Source organism: Hemiscyllium ocellatum, chromosome 17 (genome assembly GCF_020745735.1).
Source record: "Hemiscyllium ocellatum isolate sHemOce1 chromosome 17, sHemOce1.pat.X.cur, whole genome shotgun sequence".
Taxonomy (NCBI): domain Eukaryota; kingdom Metazoa; phylum Chordata; class Chondrichthyes; order Orectolobiformes; family Hemiscylliidae; genus Hemiscyllium; species Hemiscyllium ocellatum.
Window position 1 is genome coordinate 68,274,833 of NC_083417.1, and position 23,334 is coordinate 68,298,166.

General features: G+C 44.1%; 1 protein-coding gene across 10 annotated transcripts in view; it reads left to right on the forward strand.

The window, feature by feature from the left end:
• Positions 1–23,334, forward strand: part of mtss1lb (MTSS I-BAR domain containing 2b) — a 137,582-nt gene that overhangs the window by 75,128 nt on the left and 39,120 nt on the right. For all 10 annotated transcript variants that reach the window (XM_060838265.1, XM_060838267.1, XM_060838271.1 and 7 more), the window contains 2 exons: positions 19,042–19,126; positions 22,188–22,279. In XM_060838265.1, coding sequence (XP_060694248.1) covers positions 19,042–19,126; positions 22,188–22,279 — 177 coding nt within the window. The remainder of the gene's footprint in view (positions 1–19,041; positions 19,127–22,187; positions 22,280–23,334) is intronic.

Genomic DNA, 23,334 nt, shown 5'->3' on the forward strand with positions numbered 1-23,334 from the left:
TTTTGTAGATAGTACACACTGTTGCAACTCAGCATCAGTGATGAAGGGAGTGAATGTTAAAGGTGGTGGATGGAGTGCTAATCATCTGCGCTGCTTTTTCTGGAGGGCATGTAGGCAAATTGAGAGTATTCCATCACACTCCTGACTTGTGTACTGTAATTGGTAGACAGGCTTTGGGGAGTCAGGAAATGAGTTTGTCGCAGCAGTATTTCTAGATTCTGACCTGCTTCTGCAGCCACTGTATTTATATGGAAAGTCCAGATCAGTTTCTTGTTAATGATAATGTTGATAGTCAGGGATTCAATAATGTTGTATTGTTGAATATCAAGGGGTGATGGTTCAATTCTCTCTGTTACTTGCCACTTATCAGCCAAAGCCTGGCTCTGGTTCAGGTCTTGGTGCATTTGAATAAGGATGTATCTGACGCAAATGATGTTGAACATTGTGCAATCATTGGCAGACATGTCCACTTCTGTTGGAGAGACGTTCTGAGTTCTGTCAGCTCCTCGACAAATCGCTCCCCTTTCATCTTAGTTTCTCAAGATTGGGGTCTTATACCATGCTCGCAGGAAGGAATGTAAAACAGGAGAGTGAGAGTGTGGGTGTGCAATTTGCTTTTAGATTCATTCAGGACGGAAACAAAACCTTTGGTCCAACTCGTCCATTCCAACCAGATATCCTAAATTAATCTAGTCCCATTGGCAGCATTTGGTCCAAATCCCTGTCAACTCTTCCTTTTCATTCACCCATCCAAATGTCTTTTAAATGTTGTAATTGTATTAATCTCTAACACTTACTCCACCACAGCTTATGCCATACATGCACCACTCCGTGTGTGAAAAAGTTGTCTTGAGGTTCCTTTTAAATCTTTCCCCACTCACCTTAAACCTATGCCCTCTAAGTTTGGATTTCCCCTACCCTGGGGGAAAACCCTTGACTATTTATCCTATCCATGCCCCTTGTGGTTTTATAAATCTCTAAGGTCACCCCTCCGCCTCTGACACTCCAGGGAAAACAGCCACCAGCCTATTCAGCCTTTCCCTTTAGTTCAAATCCTCCAACCCTGGCAAAGTTCTTGTAAATCTTTTCCGAACTCTGTCAAATTTCACAACATTGTTCTTATAGCATGAAGACCAGAACTGAATGCAGTGTTCCAATAATGCCCTCACCAATGTCATGTACAGCTGCAACATGATTCCTGACTCTTATGTTCAATGCAGGCAAGCATACCAAATCCCTTCTTCACTCCCCTGTCTACCTGCAACTCCACTTTCAAGGAACTGTGAACCTGCGCTCCAAGGTCTCTTTGTTTGGCAACACACATGTAAAAGACTGATAACTTTTTGTGTGCAAAATTGTTTTTTTTTCCATCACTGGACCAATGACAATTCACAACCAGAGTTAATTGCACGACCTAGTGCCAGGAATCTGAAGGAAATGACTCTGTGTGAGCTGAGTGCAAACAGGGTGGCTTCTTGTCATTAAACCCAACAACTGGAGTGCTCTGGCAATCAAACAACTGATGGCTGGGTTGAATCGAGTTTAACACCTCGTGTTTAGGAAGTAGCATTTAGCTCGAGGCAAAAGTTGTATTAGGTACTTGCCCAGGTACTGTGACTTCCATTGATAGATGGATAATACTTTTCAGATCATCTGTCGTGAGCTATTTTCAGAGGACTTGTAGCTAATTCTGGCTCTTTTGCCCACTCATATTCAGTGGGGGATTTCTCTCCCTGGGACATAGTGGGTTCCAATCTCCATATCCCCCCTCCCAACTGTAGCCTAGATTCAGCAGTTAAGCCTGTATTGAGTTGAGATCCTGTTCACACCAACCAACCCCACTGCCCCATGGCTGAACACTTCAATTCCTCCTCCCACTCCACCAAGGACATGGAGGTCCTGGGCCTCCTCCATCACCACTCCTTATCACCTGACGCCTGGAGGTGAGAACACCTCATCTTCAACCTCGGGACACTCCAACCCCAGGGCATCAATGTGGCCTTCACCAGTTTCCTCATTCTCCACCTGCCCTCCCCCACCTTATCCCAATTCCAACATTCCAGCTCAGCACCGCCCTCATGACCTGTCCTACCTGTCCATCTTCCTTCCCACATATCTGCTCTACCCTCCCCTCTGACCTACCACCATTACCCCCACCTCCATCTACCTATCGCACTCTCAACTATCATTTTCCTCTTCCTCCTCCCCCCTCCACCCCTCCCATTTATCTCTCCACCCCCAGAGGCTCCCAGTCTCATTCCTGATGAAGGTCGTTTACCCAAAACATCGATTCTCCTGCTCCTTGGATACTGCCTGACCTGCTGTGCTTTTCCAGCACTACACACTCCACTTCAGTTCAGAGTGTTCACTGATGAGATGGGGGAGCCATTTTGCTGCACCTCCCAAAATGAGTCAAAATGAGCCCATGAAATGCCAAAAAATCACTTCATTTCCTTCCTTCCAATATTCCTTTGAGTGTTAACGGCTCGTTTGCAGATAGTTGCTTCTACAGGTGCTATTTGACCTGGTGTGGATTCATAGCTGAATCTTACCCCACTAGTGAGTTGAACGCTAGATACTGACCTGAGTTAATTCTCCTTCCCTCTCTCTAACTGAGGAAAATTTCAGCATTGCTGTCTCTAACCCTGAGAAGATTAACAAGCCTGTTTATTTTCTTCCATTTTCCATTCATAGGTTGTGGGCATCACAGATTGGACCAATGTTTGTTGCTCATCCCTAGTTGCCCTTGAGAAGGTGGTGCTGAGCTGCTTTCTTGAACTGCTAGAAACCTCTTGCTATAGGTAGACACATAGTATCCTTAGGAGGGAATTCCAGGATTTTGACCCAGTGTCAGTCCTAAAAGGCATCTGGATGGGTACATTAATAGAAAGCGCTTAGAGGGATAAGGGCCAAGTGCTGGCAAATGAGACTAGGTTAATTTAGGATATCTGGTTGGTGTGGACGAGTTGGACCGAAGGGTTTGTTTCCGTGCTGTATGGCTCCATGACTCTATGAATGGTGAAATATTTCCAAGCCAGGATGATGGCTGTGTGTACAGATTAATTATACGGTGGGATATTTTAGTGTTCTGAGATTCCAGTTTCTGTGGCAGGATGAATTTGATTCCAACACTTTCACAGACATGCACGCAGGCAGATAGTCAGAGATACATTCTCTCCCCTGTCATCAATCATCTTTCTCAAGCTGGGATTTCGGTGCCCAGCTCCTTAGAGAGTGAAGCATTGGCCTGGTCACCATGCCAACTTCCCAACAGGACAAGTGATTGTGCACTCGCATGAAGCAAATCATTACTGGGATCTCGCAATCCATTAGCAATGGATGGACGATCTGTCACAAATAAATATATATCATTCTGTCACAAATATATATCATTCCTGCTGTTACAGTTTGTGAAGGCATCAGTAACGGCAGGACACGGGTAAAGTGATTTCCCTTCAATGGTTATCAGCAAAAGGCTGTTTGCACACTCCACTTTCATACAGGACAGGTCAGCCTCTGTCCCTTCAATCAGCCATGGTTCAGTGGTGGGAGAATGTCGCTGGAGTAGTAATCTCTGACCAGAATTACATCTGGGCACACTGGTTCAAATTCTAGCCAAGGTAGTTGGTAGGATTAAATTCAATAAATAAATCTGGATTATAAATCTCGCCTCCGAGATGGTGATAACTATCACTGATTTGTCTTAAAACTTTGTCTGGTTCACAAATGTACTTTTAGGGAAGGAAATTTTGTCCTTATCTAGTCCGACCTACTTGTGACTGCAACGTGGTTGACCCTTAACTACACTCTGGAATAGTGGAGCAAGCCAATGTCAGTCCAAGGGTGATTAGGGCTTGGCACAGATGCCAGCTTTTCCAGTGACACCCACACGTCATAAAAGAATAAAAGAAATTTGCCTGAGTCAGAGGTTTATGCAATCAATCTCTCTCTGGACAGCTGAGCATAAAACAATCCTGGCTGATGTAGTATGTGCAGTACTGAGGGATTCTCTGCTGAATGTGAAAGATCCCACAGCGCCAATGGAAGAAGAGTCCAGTCAATATTTGCCTGAATCTGCCAAGAGTGGCGATTATCATTATTGTCACATTGCTCTGTATTGTTTCCTGCCAAGACCAAGTTCTGCATTGGTGTTTCCAACCTGGGCCTCTTCAGAAACACTGAACAATGGGTGAAGAGGGTTCAGTCCATGTTAAGGCATGGCAGCAGGTTTTTGTATGACCTTAAGCTTGTGGAGACTAGAATGTGGGAGACCAGTCAGGAGCATGTTGGAGTAGTCCAGTCTAGAGGTCATGAGTTTAAGTTGAGGCTGTTTGCAGCAGAGGAGGTGAGACCGGCAAAAGTCAAATAAAATTATAGAAGTGGGAATAGGTGATTTTTAATGTTGGCATAAATGTATGTACAGAATCAAGTGTCCCATCATAGTCAAGATATACAGTTCCTAGGGAGAATTATGGCGTCGGTAATTCGCAAAGAGAATTTGGAATGACTGAAGGCATCATTATTGGTTCTTCCTCCAAAGTTATAATTGGAGGAATTTTCCACTCATCCAGTATCATCTGTCCAATGAACAGTCTAATAATTTAGCAGCAGTGGAGGAGTTAAGAGAGGGGCTGATGGGGTAGAGCTGGGGGTCATCAGTGAAAACCAACACTGTTTGTTGAGGGGCAGCGTGTAGGTGAAAAGTAGAAAGGGCCAATGAAAAATCTTTGCGGGGGCACCAGAGATAGTGGTGAGTGTGTGGGAAGAGAAACCATTGATGAGTATTATCTGGGTCCAAAGAAATCATTTAAAATATACTGGATTTTAGGAGATTGGAAGAAATTGGTTCCCCTTGTGGTTGAGTCTAGACCTGGGATTCCAGTGACACGGTGGCTCAGTGATTGGCCCTGCTGCCTCACAGCGCTAGTGACCTGGGCTTGATTTTAGCTTTGGGTGACTACGTGAAGTTTATATGATCTGCCCCCCCCCCATCCGCACCCCGTGTCCGTCTGGGTCTTCTCCATATGCTCCGGTTTCCTCCCAAGGTCCAAAGATGCACAGGTTAGATGGATTAGCCATGCTAAATTGTCCATAATGTCCAGGGATATGTAGGTTAGGTGGATTAGCCATGCTAAATTGTCCATAGTGTACAGGGATATGTAGGTTAGGCGGAATAGCAATGGGAAATACAAGGTTACTAGGGTAGGGTGAGGTCTGGGTGGGATACTCTTTGTAGGGTTAATGTGGACTCGATAGGTTGAATGGCCTGCTTCTCCATTGTAGGGATTGTATGATTCCTAACAGGAATGCTTATGGCACTCTTTGTGCTGATAAAATGGAGAATTTGGCAGGAGTTACTTCACAAAGAAATTGACAAGAATGTGCAACTCACTGTCTCATGGTGTGGTCAGAATAGATTGCATTGATGCATTAGGGGAGGTCAGGGTAATTAATGTGGGAGAATGTAAAGGGAGGATACAGGTGTTTACAGTGGGAGAAGGTTCAAGTGATGATATAAATACCAATCTTGATACCTTGATTGCTTTCTGGAGGGTAGGTTTCATGTAAAGCTGCTCAATAATACATATTGTTACTCATTCAAGGAGAAGGACAAATCCTGAATGAAAATTTCTGAAGGATACTGACTGCAGCTATTTGATGTAGGCCTCTACCAGGTTCAAAACATTTGACTAACCCATTTGATTTGTGTGTGGGTTGTGTTAGCATTAATGACAGAAGTAGGGGTACGAGGAGCTTTGAGGTTAAATTCAGCCTGTAGCCTGCACTTTACTGCCAATTATAGGCAGTCCCAGGACGACTTGAATACCAGTCTGTCATTAAAACACTTGCTATCTTTCACTATGGGGCCTATTTAAAACAGTAGCAACATCCTGCTGACGGTGGGAGGTCTTTATGAGACGTTGGTTGTGGAAGGGCTGAGATGGTTTCCATAGTAACTGGCTTTTCCTGTTTCTCGACAGTAGGGTCACATGGAGGTAGGCCTTAAGTTAGCTTCACAGGAACCTATCAGAGAGACTTGCTGCTCCTAATGGTGCCCCAACATCTAAGTAAAGCATATTGGGCAATATGTCCTCAAAATGAATGCAAATTATGAATTGAGGTGAAAATTCCACTGTGGCTTCATCTGGCACTCTCCTGGAAAGCTGCGTCTTCCTGCTCATTAAAGTTAATGGATAGGAAATTGTAGCCTAAGAGATTAGAGTTTGTACCCTTTAATAAAAGTAACTTAATCATCAGCTCAATATGGCCTGTGTGAGTTCTGCACATCAGTCAGCTTGACCAGAGATGCTGTGAGAATCTTTCATGAGCTATCACTAAATTTACAATTGCAGAAGACAGACAGCTTTTCTCAATTCTCATTTCCATTCCTCTGTCTCCCTTTTACATCACCATTCCTCCCCTCTCTCTCAATTCTCACTTCTGTCTCTCTGTCTCCCTTTTCTATCACCGTACCTATATCTTTCTCAATTCTCATTTCCCATCCCTCTGTCTCCCTTTTCGTCGAATCCCTAAAGTATGGAAATAGGCTGTTTTGGCCCCACAAGTCCACACTGAAGAGTAACCCATCCAGACTCATTACCTCCTATTATTCTACATTTACCCCTGACTAATGCATCTAACCTACACATCCCTGAACACTATGGGCAATTTCGCTTGGCCAATTCAGCCTAACCTGCACATCTTTGGATTGTGAAAGGAAACAGCAGCACCCAAAGGAAACCCAGGCAGACATGGAGGAATGTGCGAACTCCACTCAGACAGTCGCCCAAGGGTGGAATCGAACCTGGGTCCTGGAACTGTGAGACAGCAGTGCTAACTACTGAGCTACCGAGTCACCCTTTTACATCACCATTCCCCTCTTTCTTCCACCCTATCTCATTAGCTCATTGTCCTTTCCATCTCTTTGTCCCCCATCTCTCCCTGCCTCTTGCAGTCTCTCTCTCTCTGTCTGAAACGTTAGCAGTAAAGCATTGCCATTGCCACAGGCTTGATAGAGAGGCTTACAAGATGATTCACTCCTTTGGTATTGAGGTGATACCGAAAACCTGAAGAAAATTTTGACAGGCAAAGGATTCAAGAGTTTTAAAAGTAGCAACCAAGTGAAAACCTTTGGGCCATGTCGGTGATCTGTACAAAACCTGACAGCTCCTCAGGCACATCGTAAACTAGGCCGCACGTCTCTCACTGTTGTGTCAGGGCTATCAGACCCTGGAGCAAACTTGTGATGATGTCATGGCACTGCCTCCCACAGAGTGTGGGTGGGTGGAATTAATGATCAAGTTCAACTTCAAGTAATAACTAGCTATGTAAAGGATTGACAAAGACATCAGAAGAGTGAAATAAATGTACAGAGTAATCTTATCTGATGTAAATCAGTCAGACCCTGGTGTATCTATGATGACCACTCACCCTCCCTCATCCTCTGAGTCCCACCCACCATCCGAGGACCCTTTCTCCCGCCTCCAACATACTCCATCCTCTTGGACACTCCGTGGAGGCCTCTTACCCTCCCTCTCTACTGCAATGACCACTCTCAGCAATATTTAGAATTAACGTATATTAAATAGTGTTATTAGAAGCATAGTCCTGAAGACAGTTCTTAACATGGATTTCTCCTCAATCAGTCTGTAATGAACCAAACTTAATAGTGTGGTATCAAACCACATGACAACATCACTCCAACCCCGCAGCCCCTCGCTGGCAGACAACTGTAGCTTTCAGACCAAAATTGAGAAGGTCAGCACCCTGAAACTGTACCTCTCTCCCTCATCCCCAATGTTGCTGCCTGACTCCCAGTGTTTCTTGTTTCTGACCATTGCCTTTGTGGGGTTGAGGAGAGGGGTGGACAAGAGCTTCAAGGTGAAAGGAGCCAAGCTGGGAAAATAGAGTTGAAATGCAATTCACGATTTAATTGAACAGCAGGGCAGGCTGGTGGACCAACCTGCATTTTCTGTCACCCTGGATTATGCATTGCAGCCAGAACGAAGCAAATTGACACCAGGGACAGTTAAACAAAATTGTTTCAAGACAACTCTAGGATGAAGACTATATGACTTGTCAGCTCCATTAGATTCAACAACCGTGAACCAGCATAGCTCGCCACTTCCTCTTACTGGCCACTCTCAGCTCACTCGTTTTCGAAACGAAATGGCTTCTCCCGATGGAGTCAGCCGCAGGCAGAATAATATAATGTAGAAAACTAGGCCACTGAACAATTTGTGAATCTGCCTAGAAATTGTATTAATGGCCAGTGGGCTATGTGCAGCAGGGTTTGGGACTGGTATCTTTCGAATGATTTAAAGCCAGTGATGGGGGATGTGCGGGGTCAAGGGGGTGGAAAGGAAACTGTAGTAATTTATGTTGTTGCAGAATTATTTTAGGATGATTTTGGTCCTGTATTTTCAAGATTGCACAGAGATTCCTAGTAGTGGACATATTCACAGGATACTTTTATTTCCCCGTTTAATCTGCATTTCCCTTACTTGGCTCTTTAATAAGCTGGTTGTTATTAATACTGATGCACATCATCAGTGTGCAAGGCTGGCTGCTTGACCACGGGCTGCATCACTGGCCTGCTTGTGTTTTTAATTGATATCCCCCACATGCCAACACGTTTATGAAGCAGAGTGAATGATGAAAAGCCTGCATTTAAAATAGCACCTTTTGTTGAAGTTTTATTTTCCTGATTTAATCTGTGTTGCTATACTGATGTATCACCCTAGGAAAGTGTAGACAACTGCACTGCAGTGGTATACCAGAAGGATCTCCACCAACCACCATTATGTGAATCTGTATTCATTGAACTTATGAACTCAGCAACTTGCGCAGCTGAATTCATTTTAAGAACAGCATTTATGCTCGAAGAGAGTCTGTTGCCATGGGATCCCATTCTCATCAATATGTTGTTCGAATCCATGAGAAACGTAACTTTGGAGTGACACACAACCTTTTAACCCTTAACATTTTTCCAATGTGTGAGACATTTGCTACTTTTGAATCTGCAGTTACACAAGTGAATTTCCTTGCAGGTCTTAATGGGCTCAAATTCAAATGTGAAATGGAACAATCCATCTTTCTGTGTTGTCCTAATTGAGAAATCAGGAGATTCTCTACCATCTATGTTGCTCATTAAGTACATTGGGAATCTTACACATGTTATGAGATTGGCCTTATTGGAAACATCCTAAATAGAGCCCAAGGCATTTATTCACCAAATAAGCCCGACGCTAAAGAGAGCTCATTGAAACCATCTTACAGGATAATAGCTATCCTGATCAGATCATCATGTATTGTATATCATACAAACTCACAGAGGACGTTCTTGATCCTGAGCACTGCCCAGTCTACCTCTCGTTACTTCGGAAAGGCACTTAAAACACTTGAGCAACACATGAAGCTAGCTCGCTTCAAGCTGCTACAGTGCAGTAGCAACAAGTAATATTTGCAAATGACAGGATGCTGCCATTAAGCCAAAAAGACATTCTGCCTATCACACAATGAATTTCAGTGCCACTGTGATGCCAGGTATATGGGCCATTTGCCCAAAGACTAGTAGATCAAATAAAATATCCCTCTGGATGTTCGCAATAAGCTCCATACCCAACAAGCTCTCACTTGCAAAACACAATATTGACATTACATGTGATTCTCCACACGGACAGCACTTATGAGATAATCCTGATTGTGTGAAGAGTGATACTGACAACCTGTTTGGACTGTCAGTTAGGTAGACAGTATGGTGCATGTACAGTAAGATATGTCAATTACACAGCACCCTGTTCTTTGCAAGCTGAAAGCACATGTGCACACGCTGTACCCGTTTCAATTCAACAATGTAGCTAACAGCCATCCACGGGTCCATTTCTGAAGGCAATGCCCTGACTAAAGGGTTAACTGTCAATGAGCATTAATGAGTGCGTTGTCCATGACAAAACATCTACCAATCAGGGTCCACTTGCTACACTGCTGAGTATCCTCCTTTCGCGCAGTATAGATGTTCCTTTTCGTTTCAAACTGGGGTATTCTTGGAAAATGTCCTGATGAGTGCCAGACAAAATGTCATTTTCTTTTTGCAGCAGTAATTGAGTTTAATGTGACTAAATGATTATTTACAGCACCTTTCATGATCTCCGGATATTCCCAGATGCTTTACAGCCACTGAGCTGTAGGATAGTCAGCTGTTAATTTGCACACACAAGATAGCAGTTAATGAGCTGATAATTTGTTTTGAAATTATCTTAGGTGAGGGCTAAACATTAGCACAGATACTGAGAAGCCATGTTCTGCTTGCTTTAGGTATTACACCAAGATATTTTATGCTTAACTAAGATAGCGAGCAGGACCTCAATTCAACATCTTACGAATATGTGGCAGCTCCAAAGATGGGCGCTATCTCCATGTGCTGGAATGCCAGCCTGGATTAGGCACTCAGATCACCAGACAGGGATTTCAACCCACAGCCGTCTGACTGTGACACGTGGTCAATATTTATCCCTCAACTAATACTTAAAACCAGATTGCTGTTTTTTTTTGTGTGGGATCTTCCTGTGCACAAATTGGCTGCTGTGGCTACTATTCAAAGGTATTTGGTGAGTAATTTGCAAAGTTCTGAAATTAAGGGTGCTATTTAAATGCAGGTCATTTTTTTATATATGTTTAAAATAGTCACATCAGTATGAGCTACTCAATCCTGCCCAGTGGCAACTCTATGGATGATGACATCCTGTGAAACAGACCTGAAACAACCAGGCCATAATACAAATACTCAAAAGTCATTGAGAGAGTAGCAAGCTGGAGATTTTCCCAAAAGGAATGGGGGGAGGGGAAGTTGGTGGTGGTGGTAGTGGGAGTGGAGAGGAGCAGGTTTGTGTGCAGAGGCAGTCTGGGTGGGAGAGGTTGCTGAGGTGCCATCAGAACAGGACAGGAAATGCAAACAGATTTTAGAAAAATTTCAACTGTGTATTTTGGCATTAGTGATGTTTCACTGAGGAATTGCATGATATTTTGGAATATTGCAAGCAATTCTTGTCTCCCTGCTGTTGGAAAGATGTTGTGAAACTTGAAAGGATTCAGAAAAGATTTACAAGGATGTTGCCAGGGATGGAGGGTTTGAGCTATAGGGAGAGGCTGAATAGGCTGGGGCTGTTTTCCCTAGAGCATCGGAGGCTGAGGGGTGACCTTATAGAGGTTCATAAAATCATGAGGGGCATGGATTGAGTAAAATTGCCAAGGTCTTTTTCCTGGTATGGGGGAGTCCAGAGCTAGAGGGCAGAAGTTTAGGGTGAGACTGGAAGACTTTAAAGGGTGCCTAAGGGGCAACTTATTTCATGTGAGGGAGGTGCGTGTATGGAATGAGCTGTCGGAGGAAGTGTTTGAGGCTGGTACAATTACAACATTTAAAAGGCATACGGATGGAAAATGAATAGGAAGGATTTAGAGGGACATGGGCCAAGTGCTGGCAAATGGGATTAAATTAATTTAGGATACTGGTCAGCACGGATGAGTTTCCATGCTGTACATCTCTATGACTCTATGACATATTTGATGATTTAATAGCTGGAGAAACAGTGATTCTGAGAGCATTAAACCGGATTCCACATGTCAGCTGCACGGTATAAGAGAAGGAGAAGCCAGGATATTATAAATAAGAGTTGGAAATAGCCACTGACCTGTGACAAGAGAACCCTTATGATTCATTCGTTATTGTTGTAGGCAGGTTGTGTCAGTCAGTAAAATGGTGACGAGGGACAAATCTGTTAAAGTTCATATAATTCAAACTGTGTTCTTTGAGGTCTTTTTATTGCTCAGACCTTTCCGTGTAGGAGTTGGGATATCATGTTGAGGTTGTAAGCCACATTGGTGGGGCCTCATTTGGAGTGCTGTGACCAGAACTGGACTCGCTGTTATAGGAAAGATATTTATAAGCCAGAGAGGTTTTGGAAAAGATTTACCCGGATGTTGCCAAGAATGCAGGGTTTGAGTTATAAGGATAGTCTGGACTGTTTTTCACTGAAGGTAGGAGGTTGAGGGGTGACCTTTATAGAGGTGTATAAAATAATGAGGAGTATAAATAAAGTGAATGGCAAGTGTCTTTTCCCTAAGGTGCAAGAATAGGGGGCATATTGTCATGGTGAGAGGAGAAAGATTTAAAAAAAGACATGGAGGGCAACATTTCACACAGAGAGATTTGAATATGGAATGAACTTAAAAAGGCAGTGGTGAATGTGGGCGCAACTACAGCATTTGAAAAACATTTGGACAAGTAAACGAATAGCAAAGGGTTAGAAAGATATGCAGCAAGCAGAGGCAGGTGGGACTAGTTTAGTCTGGGATTATGGTCGTCATGGACTGGTGGGACTGAAGGGTCTGTTTCCATTGCTGTATGACTCTACGACTCTCCTGGGTGTGGAGGAGACACTTCAGGTGCCAAATGGAAGTAAACATTCTGATAGATAAATGAACAGGTTAAATCTCTGCTCTTATCTGTAAAGGAAGACTAGCCTTTAGATCAGAGGGGAGTCACTGTTGTCTGAAGCGTATCAGCCAATTGACACACACAAAGCTCCCACAAATATCAGCCTCAATTGTGTTCATCTCTGCAATGAGGCTGGAATCCTTGACATTTTATCTTGGAGACGAACACTACCAACTGAGCCAATTTATTTGATCAGCTCTTGGATACCCAATCTCCAATCTTCAGATCAACCTCTGAATGGAAACTAGAGCTGGTCAGAGATTGACACTGAACGTCAGGAGTTGATGTGAAGTAAGGACCCAGAATGTAGTTAAACAGAACAGAACACTGTCATCCCATTTGGATTATATGTTGTTTTATAATCCAAAACAAGAATGAGATTGATTTTTATCCTTAATGTGAGCAACATGGTGTTGGGACCTGTTTTCCAGAAGATTTCACAAGATGCCATATGAAAGGTCATTGTGAAAAATCACAGTTCATGGTGTGACATGGATAGAAAATTAACTAGTTAACAGGAGCCCGACAATAGCCAAAAATAGGTGTCCTCGTGCATGATGTATTAATTTGATTATTTATTGTCATGTGTAGTATGCAGTGAGAAATTAGGAAAACTAGTAGAATGTTATAATTTATAAAGAGAGGAGTTAAATGGAAAAATAGGAAGGTTAAACTTCAGTTACACAGGGTGCTGCTGGGACCACATCTAGAGAACCATCTGCAGTATTGGTCATATTATTTAAAGATGCATTTGAAGAAATCCAAAGAAGGTTTACAAGTCTAATACTTGAGTGAGGTTCTTGTGAGGGAAGCTTGGACAGACTAAGTATGTATCCGCTGGAGTACAGAAGAGCAACAGGGAACTTGATTGAAAGATATAAGATCCTGAGGGTCTTGATAGGGTTGACGTGGAAGAGGATGTTTCCTCTTGTGGGAGAATCCGAGGCCACTATTTAAAAATGAGGGGTCACTAATTTAAGACTGATGGGAAAATTTATTTTCCCACAGAGTACCATTAGTCTTTAGAACTCTGAAAAGGTGGTGGAGGAAAAGTCCTTGAATGTTTTTAAGATACATTTAGATTCTTGATGAGGGAGGTGAAAGTTTATTAGGCATAACGGCCTGGTGAAATGTGGAGGAATCAGTTCGGTCATGCTCTTCATTGAACTGTGGAGCAGACTTGAAGGGTCGAGCAAGCCTTTTTCTGCTCCTAATTCATGTAGAATATGTTCCAAGCCATCAAACACTTCCAGGACAGGGACAGTATGGGGTTAGATACAGAGTAAAGCTGCTTCTATACTGACCCTTTCAAATACTCCGAGGGTAGGTACAGCACCAGGTTAGATACAGAGTAAAATGACCCATATGTTGTCCTCATCAAATACTCCAAGGGCATGGGGTTAGATACAGAGTAAAGCTTCCTCAACACTGTTTCCATCAAACATTCCCAGGTCAGGGACAGCACGGTGTTAAATACAGATACAATGAACACGCACCATTCATGACAGAAACTTGTAGTAAATGGATCAATGGGGATTTCAATGTCAATGTAACTTTTGGTGTAAGGACTGTGTATCAACTATCATAAGGACTCTGGTACAGTGTGCTTCGGGAACTGGAGTAAATTTTTATGTTTAAATCCATTTTTGACTCTGGTACACACTGACTTTTCTGACTTGGCTGAACTGTGTTCTAACCCCATTCCTTCCCCTGCCAACATGTCTAACTTCAATTATCCATGGAGTGGACAGCTGCTTCTGATTTCCTGGGGAGTAATTCGGGTGGTGACGATTATTTATAAAAGAAGAAAATTCCAGAACCTTTCATCAACCACTTCCAGGAGAAGACTCTGCCAATTCACTAATTAGTGACTGTTGTCGAAGTGGGAGTAGCCTCCTTTTTCCAAATTAGCATGTACCTATCACATCACTGAACACGTTTGTCATTCAGTCTTGAGTAGCTTGCAGCAGAACACATTAAATCTTTACTCTGATTGTAAAAAGAAAGGGAATTATTCCAGTCCTAGAAATACAGCTGTCACTGTAACAGATACACTTCCTTTTCCCCCTTCACACAACCTCAGTAGCTGCTCTGGGGATTAGGGGCACTGGGTGAATTTGGTGTCAATGCATTTGGTTGGAGTGACTGGCCACAGATGGTGCTTGTCCAAAACACATGGTACCTTCTGTGGCAATCAAGATTACCATCATCCTAGAGGGCTGCTCCCTCAGAGAGAGAGAGAGAGAGAGAGACAACTGATGTTGAGTTGAATCTGAGGGTCACTCATCCCCTCAGCTGAGGGGTGACATTTGAGAAGGTGGAGTCTTCAAGGGAATCTCAACTGGGACGGGAATTGAACTTACATTAGTGTCGCTCCACACTGTAAACCATCCATCCATCTATTGCCTTGGTTTCACATGGTTAGTTGTGTGGGTGAACTCTATATAACTATAGGTCACATTATTGTCTATATATTAAAACTGCTTGCACTGGGGGTTGGTTATATTAAAGATTTCTCACACACACACACTTGCACTCACATACAATCCCACACACACTAATTCTTCCTCACACACACATTGACTCTCACACGCACACTCTTACGCTCCTCTGTACTATACGCCCATAATTTAGCAACAGGTCGTTTGGCCCATCCAGTCCATGCTGGTATTTTCTCATTGTCTCTTCATCTGATCTTATGATGAGTTAGGAGTATGTGTGATTGAATACTCCTCATCTGAATACAGGCTTGTCCAACAACACTGAAGACAAAGCAGCTCATTTGATTGACACTGCATCCACCGCCTTCAAAACCCATTCACTCCGTCATGGCGCTGAGCAGTAGCAGTGTGTACTATCTACAAGATACACTGGAGAAATTCACCAAAGATCGCTAGGCAGCAGCTTCCAAACCTATGACCACTTTCATGTGGAAGGACAGGGCAGCAGATACATGGGAACACAACCAGCTGCAAGTTCCCCTCCAAACCACTCACTATCCTGACTTGGAAATATCTCGGTGCCACTGGGTCAAAATCCTGGAGTTCTCTCCCCAGTGACATTGTGCACAGGCTGCAGTGATTTAAGAAGGCAGCTAACCACTACCTTCCGAAGGGCAATTAGGGACAGAAAATGCTGGCCCAGCCAGTGATGTCCATGTCCTATGAATTAAAAAAAAGTTACCAAACCAATTAAATAACCCAAAGCACACACTGGTGAGCGAGATTATGAACTAACATCGTTGGACTTGGTGTTCAGCCCAAGCAAGTTCCAAGATGAAGGATGAGGTGACGTTGCTCAAACTTGCATTGAGCTTCTTTGGAAGAGCAGGCTGGGGACAGAGAGATCAGTGTGAGGGCAAGATACGGATTTCAAGTGAGAAGCAATGGAAAGGTTTGGGATCATACCTACAGACTGATCAAAGATGTTCTGCAAAGCGGTCACCCAACAATCTGCCCGTTGAGGAGGTTGTGTTTTGAACAATGAGTACAGTCGTCCAGGTTAAAAGAAGTTCAAGTAAATCACTGTTTCACCTGAGAGTAGTATGTGGGGCCCTTGCACAGTGAGCAAGGAGGTAAAGAGCGGGTACTGATTACATTTCCTGCTGTCTGACGGGCTGTTGGGGCTGATTGAGGAGTGGACCAGCATAACAAAGAGGAAGTGGGCCCTTTGGAATATTGAGTATGGACAGCAGGACAGGATGTGTTCAATGATGACACCATGCCAGTGGTGATAGAAATGGAAGATAAGTGTGTAGCTGACTAGAACAAAGAACATTACAGTACAGGAACAGGCTCTTCGGCCCTCCACGCCTGCGCGGACCCAGATCCTTGACTTAAACCTGTCACTTATTTTCTAAGCAACTGTATCCCTCTGCTCCCTGCCCATTCATGTATCTGTCTAAATACATCTTAAATGATGCTATCGTGCCCGTCTCTACCAACTCTACTGGCAATGTGTTCCATGCACCCACCACCCTCTGTGTAAAGAAGTTTTCATGCATATCTCTCTCAAACATTTTCCCCCTCACCTTGAACTCGTGATCCCTAGTAATTGACCCCTAGTTCCATCTCCCTTCTATCCTTTTAAACTGAAAATAAACTGCAAGTAAACCTCCCATGACACTCCAGAGACAGCGACAATATGTGCATCGATACAGAGTAAAGCACCCTCTCCCCTTTTATACTGAAAGTAAAGGTCCATCGAAACTGTCTCCATCAAACAGTCTCAGGACAGGTGCAGCATAACGTTAGATACAGAGTAGAGCTCCTTCGACTCTTTGAAACTGAAAGTAAAGTTCTTTCAACATCCTTTCCTGGAAGAATGACCACATGGGGTAAGATATAGAATAAAGTTACCTTGACTCTTAAACAGAAAGTAAAGTTCCCTTGATTCTGTTATTAAACAGCAAGTCGAAAGTAATAATAGTGAGACAGCCCCTCCTGGGACACCATATTGGAATCTAACACAAATTAATAGAGTCAAAGAGACATATAGCATGCAAACAGACCCTTTGGTCCAACTCATCCATACCGACCAGATATCCTAAATTAATCTAGTCCTGTTTGCCAGTACTTGACCCATATCCTTCTAAACTTTTCCACTTCATATACCCATCCAGATGCCTTTTAAATGTTGTAATTGCCAGCTGCACTGGCACCCCCCTCCTGCCCACTTCCTCACCAGTCTGCCCACCCTTCCACTACCCAGCGGAGCCCCAACTCCATTCAGCCCAGCATCCCTCAGCCAGCAGAGATCACGCTGAGCAGCGACTCCCTTCCATATATTTTCTAGTTAACCTGTTCGGAGATGTTAGTGACACAGCCCTGGAGCAGATGGAGCACCTTGATCAGACTCAGGGATGCTACCACTGCACAATAAGAGCTGTCAACTATGAGTGCTCTAGGTACTTTGAAAACCAATGCCTTTTATCTTTTAACAACATTCATACGTTTTTAACACAATGTATAGGGTGAAATAGTGAACTGAGGTTGTTTTCACTCTTGCCTATTCACTAGACATCCTCTTCCTAACTGTGACAACTTGGTAGAGACCTTTACTAATCCCTTGTTGCCAAAGGCAAGGTCAGTGGACTGTAGAGGCCAAGTGTTTTGAATGAGATGGAGAATCTGTGTCTCTTCCTTTGAGAAAGCAGGGGTTCTGTGCATTGAGCTAATGGGGATCATTAAAGCTCTGGAAGGCTTGATAAAATGGATGCAGGCGAGAATGCGCCCCCCTGTGGGGAAGAGCAGAATCTGCGGTTACCAATAGGAGGCAGTCACCTAGGAATCCAGAAGAACTTTTCAGAGTGGTGAGAATGTGGAGTTGATGACCACAGGGAATAGTTGAAGCTGGTACTTCCTGACATCACTCTCTTCCTTGTATTACGTTACTTAAAACCTTCCTTTTGGTCACCTGATCTAATATTGTATTATGTGAATCAGTGTTGCACTTTGGTCTGTAACCATCCTGTGAAGTGGATTAGATTAGATTACTTACAGTGTGGAAACAGGCCCTTCAGCCCAACAAGTCCACACCGACCCGCAACCCACCCCTGACCTAACACTATGGGCAATTTAGCATGGCCAATTCACCTGACCTGCACATCTTTGGATTGTGGGAGGAAACCGCAGACACGGGGAGAACATGCAAACTCCAGTCAATCGCCTGAGGTGGGAATTGAACCTGGGTCTCTGGCACTGAGGCAGCAGCACTAACCACTGTGCCACCATGCCTTGGGCTGTTTAATTGTGTCAAAGATGCCACTTAAATATAAGCTATTGTTGGAACAAATGAATAGTCAGGGATATAAAACAAAGAACTGCAGGTGCTGGGGATTTGAAACAAAGGCAGAAATTGCGAGAGAAGCACAGCAGGTCTGGCAGCATCCGTGGAGAGAAAGCAGAGTTAACATTTCAGGTCAAGTTATGTTGAAGACTCAAAACACTGACTCTGCTGTCTTCTACAGATGCTGCCGGGTGTGTTGAACACAAAGGGATATGAATTGAGTGCATGAGGGAGAAAGGAATAGAAATTATAAGCTTTATAATTTAGAAAAATTATTGCTTAAGTTAAGAGAGGACATGAGTGGAGAGCAAACTCAGGCCAACCGACCCATCCAGTCCATGCTAGATTCTATGCTGATATCCCATGCAGATTATTAACTTTAGTCCTGTCCGGATAGGTTTCAAACCTGTGTGCTCCTGTCTATATCCACTTCTTAATGAACCCTCCCACTGGAGTAGGTGCAGTGGTAGCGTCCTCACCTCTGGGTTAGAAGGCCTGGGTTCAAGACCCAGCTGATCCAGAGGTGCGTCTGAACAGACTGATTGAGGAAAAAACCCATAGCTGGCAATCTGTGCTTTGGAGCCATCAAGTGTTCAGGGTTGTGTTAATGAACCCAGTGCTAGAGCAGTTTTTGGTTCAAGATTAATTATTCTCCTTATTAATTGGGTGAACAGCGCAGCTGCAGCTGCTATAGTCTTTTACTGCCCTCTGCTGGACACTGCCCCTCACTGACGCTGGTTTCTGCTGTTCTTTTCCAGGGGCCACCAGGGATATCGGCTCAGCTCTGACTCGAATGTGCATGAGGCATCGCAGCATCGAAGCCAAGCTCCGACATTTCACCAAGTGAGCATTTCCTCGTGTACAACAAGGGGAGATAAATGCAGGCCAATCCAGTGTGTCTCACCCCACCAGTGAATAACAAAACGGATGGTTCAATAAAACACTTCTAGTCATCTTTGACAAAGAAAAACATAGACCCTGTGGCACTGAGTGGGTTGACCTCAGAGTAGAGAGGACTCGACAGTGGGTGTCAGCGGAATATGGGCGCTGCAAATTCAGTGTCAGGTTTCAGGATGGAAATAGATGTCAGGGCCTGACGTTATTGATGAGGGTGATATAGTGACTGTCAAAGTTTGGTGTTGTTAACTGAATACAATCATAGAATCCGTACAGTGCGAAAGCATGCCATTCAGCTCCTCAGGTCCATACCAACCTTCTGAAGTACAATCCATCCCACCCTTGAAACCAAGCTTTCCCAAATCAAATCCACCTATCTCTGGACGCTACAGGGCAATTTAGCATGTCCAATCCACCTAACCAGCAGATCTTTGGACTGTGGGAAGAAACCCACGCAGAGACGGGGAGAATGTGTGAACTCCACACAGGCAGTCGCCTGAAGCTGGAATCGAACCTGGGTCCCCTGGCACCATGGGGCAGTGGTACTAACCACTAAGTCACCCTGATACTATTGATAATATGGATATCATGGTTGGATGATGTTGAGGATATAGCTGCTAAAGCAGGTATCACTGTCAGGTGATGTTAGGAATAAAAACTTCAATAGATACAGATATCAAACAATAAAAAGGACAAAGATCTGTACTGCACAGGAACAGACCCTTTGGCCCACCAAGAGTCGCCTACAAACTAAAATTCTTTTGCCTCTATGCAGCCGTATCCCCTCATTCCCTCCCTATTCATATAATCTGTCAACATGCCTCTTAAACACTGCTATTGTATCTGCCTCCACCCCCTCCTCTGGCAATGCAATCCAGACACTTACCACCCTCTGCATTGAATAAAAACCTTGCCTTTCACATCTCCTTTAAACGTTCTACCTTATTTCTACCCTGAGAAAAAGACTCTAACTATCCATGCCTCTCATAATATGGTAAATGTCTATCAGGTCGCCCCTCGTCCTCCGATATTCAAGTGAAAACAAACCAAGTTTATCCAATCGCCTCATAGCTAATTTCCTCCAAAACAGGCAACATCCTGGTACACCATTTCTGTACCCTCTCCAAAAAGCCTTCACATTCTTAGTGTGGTAACCAGAACTCCATGCAATATTCTGAATGTGATCTTACTAAAGTTCTATACAGCTGCAACATGACTTGCCCATTTTTATACCCTGTGCCTGACCAAGCATCCATATGGCTTATTAACCACCTTATCCACTCGTGCTGCCACTTTCAGCGAACTGTGGACCTGTTTGCTTCGATCCCACTGTATGTTGGTGTTTTTAAGGGTTCTGCCATTTACTGTATATTTCCCTCTTGCAATACATCATCCAACGTGCATTACCCTTGCATTATTGCACATTTCATTATACCTGCCATGCTTTTGCTCACTCACTTATTGAGGATATGGTGCTGCTGTGGGTGTCAGTTTCTAATGATGCGGAGGATATGGTGCTACTGTGGGTGTCAGTGTTGGATGGTATGGAGCATATGGTGCTACTGTGGGTGTCAGTGTTGAATGGTGTGGAGGATATGGTGCTATTGTGTGTGTCAGTGTTGAATAGTGCAGAGATTATGGGTGCTATTGTGGATGTCAGTGTTGGATGGTGCAGAGGATATGGGTGCTATTGTGAGTGCCAATGTTGAATGGTGTGGAGGATATGGTGCTACTGTGGGTGTCAGTGTTGGATGATGTGGAGAATATGGGTGCTATTGTGGGTGTCAATATCTAATGGTGTGGAGGATATGGGTGCTATTGTGGGTGTCAGTATCTAATGGTGCAGAGAATATGGGTGCTATTGTGGGTGTCAGTATCTAATGGTGTGGAAGATATGGTGCTACTGTGGGTGTCAATGTTGGATGGTGTGGAGGATATGGTGCTATTGTGGGTGTCCGTGTTGGATGGGGCAGAGGATATGGTGCTATTGTGGATGTCAGTGTTGGATGGTGTGGAGGATATGGTGCTACTAAAGGTGTCAGTGCCAGGGAGCGGGGAATACAGACAAACCTCGATTATCCAGCAATTCATTATCCAAATTTTGGATTACCTAGACAAGATCGCAAGGTGCTGATGTTTGGCTAAACCATATTATCTGGCAGTAAATTATCCAAATAGTCATTTATCTGACTAACATGCACTTTGATGGATAATCGAGTTTCCTCTGTATATGGGTGCTGCAGTGGGTGTCAGTGTCAGGGGGTGGCATGCCTTTGGGTGCTGCAGCAGTTGTCAGTGCTGGGGAGGATATGGGTGTGCTGCAGTGTGTGTCGGTGCTGAGAAGGATATGGGTGCTGCTTCTGAGGGTGTTGATGCTGGGGAGGATATGGGTGCTGCTGCTGAGGGTGTCGGTGCTGAGGAGGATATGGATGCTGCTGCAGTGGGTGTCAGTGCTGAGGAGGATATGGGTGCTGCTGCTGAGGGTGTTGGTGCTGGGGAGAATATGGGTGCTGCTGTAGCAGGTGTCAGTGCTGGGGAGGATATGTATGCTGCTGCAGTGGGTGTTGGTGCTGGGTAATGGGGAGGATATGTGTGCTGCAGCATGTGTCTCTCTGCCATTTATCTGTGTAAATTTCAGGAATACTGTGTGTTATATTTGGTTTTGATGCATCCCATCATTGTATAGATGCTGATGTGGGTAAGCGGGAAATTAGAACTGAGTGACATAGAGAAGTTCTAGAAGGAGGCCAGTGCCTGTTGGACTGTTTCACAGCAGAGGCTGCCCCATATCTTCCACAAAAATTAAATGGGAAATCAAGATTCCACATCCTCAGTAAAAACAAGTTGCAGGATTTCATGAAAAGAGCAGACAGGAGTGATACATTCATTTTGGTTTATCGGGAGCATGCCCCTCTACAAAACAATGCCATGTTTAGAGCTGCGAATGCTGCTTCAATTTCTCTGTCTCTCTGTGTCGTGGTTAGTACATTGCTGTTTACTTTCCTAGTGCCCTGATGGAGAGTCTGATAAACCCTTTGCAGGATAGGATAGAGGACTGGAAGAAATCTGCCAATCAGCTGGATAAGGACCATGCCAAAGGTATGACTGAATTTTTTGTCTCTCTTTCTTCCCCTTTTCTCATTTGTCTCCCTTCTCTAATTTGTATATTTTACCTTGAGAAATACCAAGGTCCAAAGCTCCAGTTTTCTTTTGACGACTTGGATTAGGAGAACAAGTGTCTGTGTTGTGCCAGCTCGGTTAGCCAGTGGGTGGTGCTGTTATGCCTTGTAAACCAAGCAGTCAGTAATTTACAGACTGATCCAATTTTCCTGAGCTCTCGCTATTGTTGCCTTGAGTCTGGTCTCTCACCACTAACGGAGCCAAGCCCTGTTTCATTTCATTCCCATGCCACTCTTGTCTATAACATCATGTGATCAGGGATATATGAAGCAACCACATTGCTTTCGCTAAGTGATCTTGCAGAAATCTTGCTCTTCAAAGACAGAGGATTGGCTAACGAGCTGGGGCTGTTTTCCCTGGAGTGTCAAAGGCTGAAACTTAGAGGTTTATAAAATCAGGAGGGGCATGGATATGACAAATAGACAAGGTCTTTTTTCTGGGATGGGGGAGTCCAGAACTAGAAGGCATAGGTTTAGGGTGAGAGGGGGAAAAATTTAAGAGACCTAAGCAGCAACTTTTTCACACAGAGGATGGTGCATGCATGGAATGAGCTACCAGAGGATGTGGTGGAGGCTGGTACAACTACAACATTTAAAAGGCATCTGGATGGGTATATGAATAGGAAGGGTTTAGAGGGATATGGGCCAAGTGCTGGCAAATAGGACTTTTAAATGTTGTAATTGCACCAGCCTCCACCACTTCCTCTGGCAGCTCATTCCATGCATCCACCACTTCCATGCATGCACCACCCTCTGCGTGAAAAAGTTGCCCCTTTTATATTTTCCTCTCTCACATTAAGCCTATGTCCTCTAGTTTTGGACACCGCATCCCAGGGAAAGGACTTATCTATTTACCCTCTCCATGCCCCTCATGATTTTATAAACCTCTATTAGGTCACCGTTCAGGCACTCATGCTGCAGGGAAAACAGCCCTAGCCTATTCAGCATCTCCTTATAACGCAAACACTCCAACCC